Source organism: Oncorhynchus tshawytscha, linkage group LG09 (genome assembly GCF_018296145.1).
Source record: "Oncorhynchus tshawytscha isolate Ot180627B linkage group LG09, Otsh_v2.0, whole genome shotgun sequence".
Lineage (NCBI taxonomy): Eukaryota > Metazoa > Chordata > Actinopteri > Salmoniformes > Salmonidae > Oncorhynchus > Oncorhynchus tshawytscha.
In genome coordinates this window covers 39,070,761-39,085,140 of record NC_056437.1, presented here as the reverse complement: position 1 = coordinate 39,085,140, position 14,380 = coordinate 39,070,761, and the positions used below count along the sequence as shown (strand labels likewise).

The 14,380-nt window shown below is 43.4% G+C and overlaps 1 protein-coding gene across 8 annotated transcripts in view; it reads right to left on the bottom strand.

Annotated features, from left to right (window-relative positions):
* Positions 1–14,380, bottom strand: part of LOC112257946 (transcriptional regulator Erg) — a 103,615-nt gene that overhangs the window by 10,107 nt on the left and 79,128 nt on the right. For all 8 annotated transcript variants that reach the window (XM_042326877.1, XM_042326878.1, XM_042326875.1 and 5 more), the window contains one exon: positions 4,450–4,604. In XM_042326877.1, coding sequence (XP_042182811.1) covers positions 4,450–4,604 — 155 coding nt within the window. The remainder of the gene's footprint in view (positions 1–4,449; positions 4,605–14,380) is intronic.

Sequence of the window (14,380 nt, the reverse complement as noted above, 5' to 3'; positions counted from 1 at the left end):
CCTACAAGCCCTCAGTCCAGCCTCTCTCAGCCTATTGCAAACAGTCTGAGCACTGATGGAGGGATTGTGTGTTCCTGGTGTAACTCGGACAGTTGTTGTTGCCATCCTGTACCTGTCCCGCAGGTGTGATGTTCGGATGTACCGATCCTGTGCAGGTGTTGTTACACGTGGTCTGCCATTGCGAGGACGATCAGGTATCCATCCTGTCTCCCTGTAGTGCTGTCTTAGGCATCTCACAGTACGAACATTGCAATTTATTGCCCTGGCCACATCTGCAGTCCTCATGCCTCCTTGCAGCATGCCTAAGGCAAGTTCACACAGATGAGCAGGGACCCTGGGAATCTTTCTTTTGGTGTTATTCAGAGTCAGTAGAAAGGCCTCTTTAGTGTCCTGAGTTTTCATAACTGTGATCACAATTGCCTATTGTCTGTAAGCTTTTAGTGTCTTAACAACCGTTCCACAGGTGTATGTTTATTAATTGTTTATGGTTCATTGAACAAGCATGGAAAACAGTGTTTAAACCCTTTACAATGAAGATCTGTGAAGTTATTTGGATTTTTACGAATTATCTTTGAAAGACATGGTTTAGTAAAAATAAAGAAAAACCCTTGAAATAGTAGGTGTGTCCAAACTTTTCATTGGTACTGTATATGCAGGCAAGAGTGTGCCAAGCAGTATTGAATGTGTCACTGTCTGTCACCTTACATTTTTCATTGTAAACTTTAATTCATAGGCTAGGTTGTAGCAACTTCATGATGGGTATAGGGAAAATGTGAGTATCATGTAGCAGCCTACTAAGCCTATCGATGTTGCATTGAACTGGGTGAATGGGACATGAATGACACCCATCCAATAGGCTGTAATAGAAATAAAGCCATGGTCATGAGAATAATAAAAATAGTCCTTCCTGATCTTAAACAGGACTGACTGATTTGTAGCATTTGATGCATTGAGTCTTTTGGGGGTTTCCAATTAGGTAAATGCAGATGGGCAACCCCATGCTTTAGCCTATTATTTAAAGCCGATGTGTCGCATCAGATTTGCCTGACAACTCAAACGGAATTCTTCCGCTGCTCTATCTTTTGCAACATACTTCAGTCTGAGACTGCCATCGTTGAAGTTGTTTGTGGTGAGGTCAAAATGTGGGGTATAGCACAAAACAAGTATGAAATCCAATGACAAACTTTCAAATAACCGCTTTACCAACAAGTGTTCTGACTCTGGCACAACACATCCGTTTCTGGGACCAATCAGAACGGTTAGAATGTGTTTGCGTTCTAGAAATCGCCGGGGAGGTACTCAGATACAGACTCATTGCGGAGAAGAAACAAACGTACGTGGGCGTTTGGCTGGAGCAAGGAGTGTGGGTAGCAAGAAAAGCATCAGTTGGGCTACAGGTTATAATGTTTTAAAAGGGAAAGTTATATTTCAGATGGTGTCAACATCATTTAGTTTTGGAGTATAATGCCTTTACAAAAAGTAACCAGAGTGATCTTCTCACAACACAATATTTTCCTATATGGCAGAGATTGTGGGTCGAGGACGGGGGGGGCGGGGGTTGAGGCTTCTTAAAATGCCCTAAGGGATGCATTGTGCACCATATAGGAACAGCTCTGTATGTATTTGAAGTTGAGATTATCTCCCCAAGTCCCTATACCAAAATATCAGGAATGTGTTTCCTATACGTAGAGCAGAAAAGCCAGTTGAATGATGACCTCCCATTATATTCCATGAAGCAGTGTGTGCCTATTGTCCTCCTCTAACTAAACAGCAAAAACAGGATGTTCTTAACATGCCGTGTCATTGTCCTTGTCAGCTTCAGTTGAAGAGGAAGTTGCGCTACCCCAGAAAAACTGTGATGCACAACCCCCAGATAGAGAATACAGTGCTGCATGCCCTCAATGGACAGGTTTTTCTGTGGGGAAATTACTCTAAAAAAGTTACTCTATGGTGTTTTTCCATTGGAAACATTTCTGTGACAAAGGCTAACATGGAGCATGATCTAGTGTGATCTTTGGTTTACTGGATGGAGGATGGAGAATGATCTAGTGTGATATTTGGTTTGCGCTCCATGTAATTCATAAAAGTGTAGTCCTCAAAACCCTGATGCACATAGGCCAGGAATAGAAAATGTATACATCTAGTGACTATGCATTGTCGATCTTTAAATCAAAGAAAAACCTTAGTACAGTGCCTTGCGAAAGTATTCGCCCCCCTTGAACTTTGCGACCTTTTGCCACATTTCAGGCTTCAAACATAAAGATATAAAACTGTATTTTTTTTGTGAAGAATCAACAACAAGTGGGACACAATCATGAAGTGGAACGACATTTATTGGATATTTCAAACTTTTTTAACAAATCAAAAACTGAAAAATTGGGCGTGCAAAATTATTCAGCCCCCTTAAGTTAATACTTTGTAGTGCCACCTTTTGCTACGATTACAGCTGTAAGTCGCTTGGGGTATGTCTCTATCAGTTTTCCACATCGAGAGACTGAAATTTTTTCCCATTCCTCCTTGCAAAACAGCTCGAGCTCAGTGAGGTTGGATGGAGAGCATTTGTGAACAGCAGTTTTCAGTTCTTTCCACAGATTCTCGATTGGATTCAGGTCTGGACTTTGACTTGGCCATTCTAACACCTGGATATGTTTATTTTTGAACCATTCCATTGTAGATTTTGCTTTATGTTTTGGATCATTGTCTTGTTGGAAGACAAATCTCCGTCCCAGTCTCAGGTCTTTTGCAGACTCCATCAGGTTTTCTTCCAGAATGGTCCTGTATTTGGCTCCATCCATCTTCCCATCAATTTTAACCATCTTCCCTGTCCCTGCTGAAGAAAAGCAGGCCCAAACCATGATGCTGCCACCACCATGTTTGACAGTGGGGATGGTGTGTTCAGGGTGATGAGCTGTGTTGCTTTTACGCCAAACATAACGTTTTGCATTGTTGCCAAAAAGTTCAATTTTGGTTTCATCTGACCAGAGCACCTTCTTCCACATGTTTGGTGTGTCTCCCAGGTGGCTTGTGGCAAACTTTAAACGACACTTTTTATGGATATCTTTAAGAAATGGCTTTCTTCTTGCCACTCTTCCATAAAGGCCAGATTTGTGCAATATACGACTGATTGTTGTCCTATGGACAGAGTCTCCCACCTCAGCTGTAGATCTCTGCAGTTCATCCAGAGTGATCATGGGCCTCTTGGCTGCATCTCTGATCAGTCTTCTCCTTGTATGAGCTGAAAGTTTAGAGGGACGGCCAGGTCTTCGTAGATTTGCAGTGGTCTGATACTCCTTCCATTTCAATATTATTGCTTGCACAGTGCTCCTTGGGATGTTTAAAGCTTGGGAAATCTTTTTGTATCCAAATCCGGCTTTAAACTTCTTCACAACAGTATCTCGGACCTGCCTGGTGTGTTCCTTGTTCTTCATGATGCTCTCTGCACTTTTAACGGACCTCTGAGACTATCACAGTGCAGGTGCATTTATACGGAGACTTGATTACACACAGGTGGATTGTATTTATCATCATTAGTCATTTAGGTCAACATTGGATCATTCAGAGATCCTCACTGAACTTCTGGAGAGAGTTTGCTGCACTGAAAGTAAAGGGGCTGAATAATTTTGCACGCCCAATTTTTCAGTTTTTGATTTGTTAAAAAAGTTTGAAATATCCAATAAATGTCGTTCCACTTCATGATTGTGTCCCACTTGTTGTTGATTCTTCACAAAAAAATACAGTTTTATATCTTTATGTTTGAAGCCTGAAATGTGGCAAAAGGTCGCAAAGTTCAAGGGGGCCGAATACTTTCGCAAGTCACTGTATGTCAATTTCATTCTGGAAAATATCTACATTGATCTAATTTCAAAGATTTTGGCTTTATTTGGCTGCTTTACAGTCTTATGTGTGTTCCAGTCAGGATTCAGGTATTGTATTCTAGGTGTGTGAATGGGGAAATTATAATAATACCTTTCTCCAGTTTGGCAGGGACTCACAGCCCCCTCCTTCACCCTGATCCTTACTCCACCCCTTTGGACCAGAACCATAGGAAATGGTCTAGACAATGAACAGCACACTCGGCAACAAAATGCTGGAGCTTCTGTGCTGCAGATCACAGGAAGTCTCTCCTTGTGACAGATGAATGCACTGTACGTGAGAGACATGAGGTCCCCTTATCAAAGGCAGTGAGTGACCACATACTGGACCTGACTGACTGGGACTGGTATTGAAGGATTCTTTAACCAGAGATGGCAACGTCCTGCTTCTCATTTCAAAGTGGGTCCTCTTAAGCTATGTTTACATGTGCATAGTGATTATCATCTCAATTGAAGACAGGTGAGTCAACCCAATGTAATTGAGCAGATCCAACTAAGCGCTTCAGCTGTCTATAGAAAAGTGTTCTGGTGTTCAGATCACTGTGGTGTAATTTGGGGTGTTGACCTGTTCTGTTACCTGCGGGAACGATGACGCGGCGCTCGTTGGTGGTCATGTTGGGGGGAGCGATGAGCTTGTCCTCCAGGTAGCTGCTGTATGTGACGGGGGCAGCGCCCTCACCTCCGCTGGTCAATTTTCTGTTCTTCCCCACACTGCAGTCATCAGGAGAGTTCCTGTCGGGACAGAACACAGAGTGATGAGGTCAGTCAAAAAGAGGCGGAGTCACCCATATATGGGCAGAGTCAATCCCAGAGGGGTGAAATCAACCACCATTGCAATGCTCATCAAGAATTAGAATTAGAATAACTTTATTTTTCCAGTGAAGGAACTTCTTGTTTGGAGTGGTTCAAAAAGACTAAAGTTACAACAAAAAACACAGACATATCTGGCATCGCAGTAGACCCACTAGACACAAATCATAGTCTCACCAGACATTCTAGCCTGAGGACAAAGTTACACAAATAACAAACATCTAGGACAGTACAATACAATATTGTGAACATTCATGCGTATTAGCCAGGTCTTCCGTTGGTTAGCGATCTCAGGCTACCAAAACCAAAGGGTTTTGATTGCTGATATTGTAGCAGTCTCAGATAATCAGACTCGCCGTCCATTCATCACACTCACGGCAGCATTCTCTGAGACCTAGGCCCTAACTGATAACACTACATTGGAACATCTGTTTATCAACTGTTTGTTAACCATTAGTAAACTGTTTGTTGATGATTATTATCTGTTGTTCATGTATTTATCACATGCATTCATGTTTACACAAAAATCTCCCCATAACAATGCTAGCATGTGCATCAATGCCCAAACAGAGGAGACAGTGTAATTGTGATTTCAACTCTCCTCCCACCACAGACTGCGAAACAAAGCAGTCACAGATTTTTCATCTATACCAGCTATGGCTGCAACCTATGCCCCGCAGCTCTCCTGAAGCCACATAAAAAGAGTGGGATCTCCACTAAAATAAAGTAGAGGGGAGGGAGTAGTGCCAGAGGCCCTGGACCAAATAAATGACCCCATTCCAAATGACTCTTCTCCCCTTATTATAGCTGCTGATTCCCCCAGGGCGCGGTCAACAGATGGGACAGATTACCCATGGAATGTCACATAAATTCATATCAACCTCCCTTGGCCAAGATATTAACCATTTTGGGATCATTTATTGGAATCAAAGTCATGTGTCAACCAACTGTTGGCCTCTACCGACCCAGCCTTGATGGAGAGGCTGCCCTGCCACGGGTACAGGCCAGATGCATGTGATTTGGGAATAGCTGTTTCAAAGTTTTGAAAAAACACAAAAGTGATTTGTCAGATCTGTTGTTAGAGGGATTTTTTAATCCAGTCTTATTTCAATAGCGTGAACGCTAATGATTAATGTTAGTCCTAAAATTTACAGTAACTATTCTACAGCGCTTTCATCGAGAGAGGTTTTATACTTATTCTCAGGATTTAACTGCCTGTAGTGCTGGTAGTCCCAAAGACTGTCCATTGACAACATGTTGGTGTCCATTTCTTTTGATCCAGTTTCCAGATTGGAATGTTAACATGAGACTTTCAACTGAAATTACCACATTGCTGCTGCAACATAGACCGCCTTAAATACCTTCTGTTTTTTTCACTTGGCAGAAATGCGGCCTCCCAGAGGGGGTCTCTCTTACATATGTCCATAAACGTTAGCAACTAGGCTGCAGACACTAGAGTCAATGGGGTTCAGAGGGTCAACATATAAAAAATCAGGTGAATGCTTCACTACGAATATTTCAGGTGGAAGAAAATGTCACTTTCAGCCAAATAGCATAACCTGAGTGATTGCCTTCCCAGAATATGGAACTCTCATCATTAGGGAATCCATCATTATTAAGCCATAAGGATGTCATATCTGGATCTATGAGTTGAACAAGAGGTGAGAGATGTCCAAGGTGTGACTTGGGACTAAAAAGTCCCTTGAAATTTGCCTGATTGAAAAACATTTTAACAAAAACACAATATAATATCATATTTGTTTAACAAAAACAAAATATAATATCATATTGGGGAGTATTAGGAGTGAAGTTTCAAGCTGTTGCAAAAGAACGCCTGATACTAAACTAGGCCATAATAAAACTTCCCATACGAAAATGATGTTGGGGAGAATTCAGATGGCCCAAATTATTATAAAACGTACCCACGAAAAATATATTCTATCGCAGCCATGTTTTCACGATCAAATAAGCCTAAAACAATTCGTTTTATAGAACATTTGCACACAAATCATACTTCACATGCATTCCCAAAATGTAACGCATATAGCCCATACTTCAAGATTTCTAATCATATGTCATATCAGTCAATGCAGCATTTTTTCCAACTGGAGAGGTAGACAACCAAATTGTCTGTCTGTGATCAATTTACACTTGATTGAGTTGAACACTTTGGGCAGAAGATCATACTGCTGCAGCCTTCCCCTAATTAATTGTGAAAGTAGGCCTATCTGCAGTGGCATGTATTCATGAATGCCATGAGAAGCCAGGCTTCACCAAATATTTGACCAATAAAAAATACAAAATGTCTGTGTTTTCATAATTTTACGTCAATTTGCAAATCATCCGAGTGAGGGAAACAACGCCCTTGTCTCAGTACGTGTAGCCCAAGTATCTGATGCAGTCTGGAACAAAAGAGTATGGCATGTTGCCGCTGTAGCATTTGATTGATTGATGCCAGCAAGTATTTGGCCTCACTTGATAAAAACAATTGCAATCAGTGATGAGCTGAGGTCAATTGTGGGTTGTTCTGGAGCAGCAAAACACCCCCCCACGGGAGGCCAGTATGAAAATAGATTCACACCAACCAAATCCCATCCTGAGCAAAACGTCATCATTGTCAGAAAAATGTGTTTGTTTCTGGTCTGCCTGTGTTGATGTCCTGCAGTAGCTAGGGTACTAAATTCTGTAGTATACTGTAAAATACTATACTAAACAATATAGTATCCCTCAATCAGGTGTAGTTCTTACTACAGAATGTTGTAGTATACTGTAGAGTACTATAGTAAATACTGCAGCATTATCCGCAAAAAAACTATGAAGTAAATACTACAGTAATGTCTGCAAAAACACTACAGTCCGCAAAAACACCCTGCCCATTCCCCTCCCCATATCCCAATTTTTGCCACCCATAAGTAAGAAACTTACATGCCAAGTTTAGACCACACATTGTGTTCTGAACTATCCGTTCAGACCCTAGTCCTACCTACCTACCTACCTACAGGTTATGGAAAATTTGCTCTTTTAATATTTCTCCAGTAGCTTTCCTCAAGGAGAAGCCTCCAATGCCATGTAAAAGATAATAAAACAAAAAGACTATAGTAAATACGACAAATAATGTTCTCAAAACCCACCAGTAAATACTACAGTATAATACAATCTGAAAAAAAAAATGAATTACTATAGTATTAAAATGGCGCCGAAGAGGATGGCAGATATTTTACATGCCCGTAACCAATTGTGCAATTCTTTTTTTTGCGTTGTTTGTAACTTGTTTTTTTAAACTTATTTTGTACATAATGTTGCTGCTACCGTCTCCTATGACCGAAAGTAACTTCTGGACATCAGAACTGGGATTACTCACCACAAACTGGAAGAAGGTTTTTGCTTTAACGATTCCGAAGAGAAAGATATACTGCTCTCCCGGGAACAGGCCCAGATCCCCATCATTTGCGTGAAGAAAAGATGGAGGAAAACAGGACACAGATCAGGCTGCCTTTTGAGAATCTGTACACAAGCGAGTAAACCCCCATTGCCATCAATTCTACTTGCTAACATTTTTATTTTTTATTTTACCTTTATTTTAGTAGGCAAGTCAGTTAAGAACAAATTCTTATTTTCAATGACAGCCTAGGAACAGTGGGTTAACTGCCTGTTCAGGGGCAGAACGACAGATTTTGACCGACAGACCTTGTCAGCTCGGGGATTCGAACTTGCAATCTTTCGGTTACTAGTCCAACGCTCTAACCACTAGGCTACCCTGCCGTCCCATGCAATCATTGGAAGATAAAATTGATGACCTACAATTACGATTATCCTACCAAAGGGACATTAAGAACTGTAATATCTTATGTTTCTTATGTTTCACTGAGTCGTGGCTGCACGACGACACGGACAATATAGAGCTGGAGGGATTTTCAATGCCCCCGGCAGAACAGAAAAGCTATGTCTGGTAAGAAAAGGGGTGGGGGTGTGTGTTCAGTTTGACCAAATCTTTACCAGCATGTCACATGTGCAACCAGAGGGGAAAACAACTCTAGACCACCTTTACTCCACACACAGATGCATACAAAGCTCTCCCCGCCCTCCAAACGACCTGCCCTCCAGGACACTTACACCACCCGATGTCACAGGAAGACCATAAAGATCATCAAGGACAACAACCACCCGAGCCACTGCCTGTTCACTCCGCTATCATCCAGAAGGCGAGGTCAGTACAGGTGCATCAAAGCAGGGACCGAGAGACTGAAAAACAGCTTCTATCTCAAGGCCATCAGACTGTTAAACAGCCACCACTAACATTGAGTGGCTGCTGCCAAACTACAGACTCAATCCAGCCACTTTAATAATGGAGATTGATGGGAATTGATGTAAAAATGTATCACTAGCCACTTTACACAATGCCACTTAATATAATGTTTACATACCCTACATTACTCATCTCATATGTATATACTGTACTCTATACCATCTACTGCATCTTGCCTATGCCGTTCTGTACCATCACTCATTCATATATCTTCATGTACATATTCTTTATCCCTTTACACTTGTGTGTATGAGGTAGTAGTTGTGGAATTGTTAGGTTAGATTACTCGTTGGTTATTACTGCATTGTCGGAACTAGAAGCAGAAGCATTTCGCTAGTCTTGCATTAACATCTGCTAACCATGTGTATGTGACAAATACAATTTTATTTTATTTTACTTGAAATCTGACCATAATTCTATTCTCCTGATTCCTGCATACAAGTAAAAACTAAAGCAGGAAGTACCAGTGACTCGTTCAATACGGAAGTGGTCAGATGACACGGATGCTACGCTACAGGACTGTTTTGCTAGCCCAGACTGGAATATGTCCCCGGGATTCATCCAATGGCAATGAGGAGTATACCACCTCAGTCATCGGCTTCATCGATGACTTCTTCCCCACAACGACCGTACCTACATATCCCAACCAGAAGCCTTGGATTACAGGCAACATCCACATCGAGCTAAAGGCTCGAGCTGCAGCTTTCAAGGAGCGGGACACTAATCCAGACGCCAATAAGATATCCCGCTATACCCACAGACGAACCATCAAACAAGCAAAGCGTCAATACAGGATTTAATCTTACTACACCGGCTTTGATGCTCGTCAGAAGTGCCATGGTTTGAAAACTATTGCGGACTACAAAAGGAAACCCAGACGCGAGCTGCCCAGTGGAGCGAGGCAAGCAACACTGAAGCATGCACAAGAGCACCAGCTGTTCTGGATGACTGTGTGATAACGCTCTCGGTAGCCGATATGAGCAAGACCTTTAAAGAGGTCAACCTTCACAAAGCCGCAGGGCCAGATGGATGACCAGGACGTGCACACGGAGCAACTGGCAAGTGGCGTCACTGACATTTTCAACCTCTCCCTGACTGAGTCTGTAATACCTACATATTTCAAGCAGACCACCATAGTCCCTGTGCCCAAGGAAGCGAAGGTAACCTGCCTAAATGATTACCGCCCCGTAGCACTCATGTCGGTAGTCATTAAGTGCTTTGAAAGGCTAGCCATGGCTCACATCAACATCATACTCTAGACCCACTCCAATTTGCATACCGCCCCAACAGATCCACAGATGACGCAATCTCAATCGCACTCCACACTGCCCTTTCCCTCCTGGACAAAAGGAACATGCTGTTCATTGACTACAGCTCAGTGTTCAACACCATAGAGCCCACGAAGCTCATCACTAAGCTAAGGACCCTAGGACTAAACACCTCCCTCTGCAACTGGATTCTGGACTTCCTGACGGGCTGCCCCCAGGCGGTAAGGAGAGGCAGCAACACATATGCCACGCTGATCCTCAACACTGGGGCCCCTCAGGGGTGTGTACTTAGTTCCCTCCTGTACTCCCTGTTCACCCACGACTGCATGGCCAAACACGACTCCAACACCATCATTAAGTTTGCCGACGACACAACAGTGGTAGGCCTGATCACCGACAACGATGAGACACCCTATAGGGAGGAGGTCAGAGAACTGGCAGTGTGGTGCCAGGACAACAACCTCTCCCTCAATGTGAGCAAGACAAAGGAGCTGAACATGGCCTACAGGAAAAGGCGGGCCGAACAGGCCCCCTTAACATCAACGGGGCTGTAGTGGAGCGGGTCGAGAGTTTCAAGTTCCTTGGTGTCCACATCACCAATGATCTATCATGGTCCGAACACACCAAGACAGTCATGAAGAGGGCATGACAAAACCTTTTCCTCCTCAGGAGACTGAAAAGATTTGGCATGGGTCCCCAGATCCTCAAAAAGTTATATAGCTGCACCATCGAGAGCATCCTGACCGGTTGCATCACCAGCTGGCATGGCAACTGCTCGGCATCTGACCATAAGGCGCTACAGAGGGTAGTGCGTACGGCCCAGTACATCACTGGGGACAAGCTTCCTGCAATCCAATATAATAGGTGGTGTCAGAGGAAAGCCCATAAAATTGTCAGAGACTCCAGTCACCCAAGTCATAGACTGTTTCCTTTGCTACCTCACGGCAAACGGTACCGGAGCGCCAAGTCTAGGACCAAAAGCCATAAGACTGCTGAACAATCAATCAAATGGCCACCGGACTATTACATTGACCCCCCCATTTGTTTTGTACACTGCTGCTACTTGCTGTTTATTATCTATGCATACTTACCTACCTACTTGTACCAATTACCTCTAACCTGTACCCCCACACTGACTCGGTACCATAAAAATATATATCAATAAAAATAAAAATATACCCCTGTATATGGCCTCGTTACTGTTATGTTTTTGTGATACTTTTTATTATTTTTTACTTTAGTTTATTTGGTAAATATTTCCTTAACTCTTCTTGAACTGCACTGCTGGTTAAGGGCTTGTAAGTAAGCATTTCACGTTAAGGTCTACACTTGTTGTATTCGGCGCATGTGACAAATAAAGTTTTATTTGATTTGACTACCATTTTATTTTACTACAGTATTTTTATTTTTATTTTTTTACCACTTTTTCTCCCCAATTTCGTGGTATCCAACTGTTTTTTAGCAGCTACTATCTTGTCTCATCACTACAACTACCGTACAGGCTCGGGAGAGACGAAGGTTGAAAGTCATGCACGGTTGAAACACCATGCACCTGGCAACCTTGGTTAGCGTGCACAGGAGTCGTTGGTGCGCGATGAGACAAGGACATCCCTACCGGCCAAGCCCTCCCTAACCCGGACGACGCTAGGCCAATTGTGCGTCGCCCCATGGACCTTCCGGTCGTGGCCGGTTACGACAGAGCCTGGGCCATCAGAGTCTCTGATGGCACAGTTGGCGCTGCAGTACAGCGCCCTTAACCACTGCGCCACCCGGGAGGCTTTACTACAGTATTTATACTATAGTTAACTGTAAATACTACAGTATACTACAGTAAATACTACAGTTTTCACTGTAGTGTTTTTCAGATTTTAGTCCGCAAAAACACTACTGTGAATATTACAGTATTTCTAACACAGTATACTATAGTATGTTTTCACGTAGGCAGCACACTTTCTCTATTGCCTCCCACCCAATATGAGTCATCATCAGAGGCGACTTTAAACTGCTGTCCACAGGGCCCAGACACATGCTAAAACACATTTAACCCTGTCTATCACTTTATAGAGAGAGAGACAGAGAGAGATATAAGAAAGAGAGTGAGCTAGATAGAGTGTGTGAGAGAGAGCAAGAGAGACAAAGAAAAATAACAAACAATCCAAGGCAAACCTAGTGTAGAAGAGTGCAGGCGTCCCATCGGCCCTGTCTTGAATCTAACATTGTTCATTCTACTACAGGTTTGGGTCGGCTAATTAATCTGCGAAGAGGTTGGGCTCCTGGGCCCACTTCACTTCCCATAAACCCTGCTGCTGCTCACTGAGGGTACTGGAGTGGGGGAGCAATGGAGGGGGTCATGGGAGTGGTGGTCCACACACCCATTAAATCCAGATAATGAGGGTTGTCTCAGGACCCCCGCTAGCCCCCACATCAACATTCCCCGCAATAATTTCCATCGCTGAGGCTATCTGTCACCCAGCTGTACCCTTACACCTCCCATTTCGAAGCCATAACTCAGGCCGAAGAACCCCACTGCCATTGCATGTAACGGGATCTTTAAAATGATCCACTCTAGAAACTGGACCAAACTCCTGGGATGCTTTGGAACACTCCGGGTTGAGCTTTGGGTACCCAGATGCACACACACACACACACACCTTCACATGGACATACGGGTGTACACACACATGCTGTATCTTTATTTGGCGTTGCATTAGGCCTCCTTCTAGTAACCTAGTGAATACAGGGGAGGATGGTGGTGTGTGCAGGAGAAGCAGTGCTGTCTAAGTGTTGATCTCTGCTGTAAATCTTCTTCTGATCCTTGACTCGTCATTAATTGGAACAATCTTTCCCGTGTCTCACCGCCAGATAAATAAGGCACTCTGCCGGGGTGTCTGTGGAGATTCCTGCTCCAAGGATCGGGGATGGCTGTGTAGGGATGGGAGGGCTGAATGGATGGATGGAGGGGGGGTTCTTTCGTGTGTGAAACGTTATAAATATTACTGGCGGCACTTTTTTTGGGGGGGTACAGCTGTTTTGAGTTTGGGATTCAAACAGCAGCAACTCTGTCTTGGATTGGGACTCAGGCGGCTCTGCATTTTGTATTTTTCCCTCTGCTTCCTTCCCTCCTCTGAAAACGTCATTCAAGTTCCTCGTCTGTTTGGCAAGTAGTTCGGCTGCTGACTGTCACTGTGTAGGCCAAGCAAGACTCTTTACTATTGAAGGGCGGCTTTGGGTTTAAACAACAGACGTTCCTTTAACTAACTCTACACCACCGCACTACATTTTCTGCCCCCGTAATCCAAAATATTTACACTGTGAGTTTCGATTTCAGGCCGCAGCGACCCGCCTGTTTAAAGAACATTCATAGAAATGCAGACAATAGACAGGAAATCATGGCCACAGGCAGTGCGGCTGCAGCACAGTGCACAGTGGACCCCAGGGTGTAGCACTGTGACCCTTAGGAAGAGGTGGTTCTTTGTTACTACACCCCTTGTAATGCTAGCACTCTCCAGAGCACACAGGATATGGGCCAGACATATCCTACGGTATCATGTAGCTCAGTTGGATTACACTGTCCAGACAGATAAGTATGTGTTAGGGTAGAACCTTAGGCAAGCCATCCTTCAAACTAAATTATATAGAATTTGCATGTAAGTGGGATCTTAGTTAGCAGATTGTAACAAGCTAATGTGATGCTCCATTAGCAGTTACAGGATAGGTACTGTTTGGCGTAGCACGGAGAATTTTTCACCAACATTAACTTGGATACTATCTTTATTCTTGATTTGGCAAAACATGTGTCTTCTAAAATGTCCATGTCCAGTTGCAGGTGGTTTGTTTTGAATTGAGAAAATGCTCCTGAAAAAAAAAACAGTTTCCGGTGAGACCTAGTACCATGAAAAAACAGCTAGCTGGAGCTCATCTGAGTGGTCGGCCTGCTAACTTCTGCTCACTACAGTGTTGTCCGGTTAGAACACCATGTTGAGGCCCATTACTGTCTTAATTGTCACTACCACACACACACACACATGCTGACACAGCTGCTTCCATTGAAGGCTTTTAAATAGATGTGGTTCTACAAAAGGCGGAGTACACTATCATTAGGATCCATGCAGAGAAATACACAA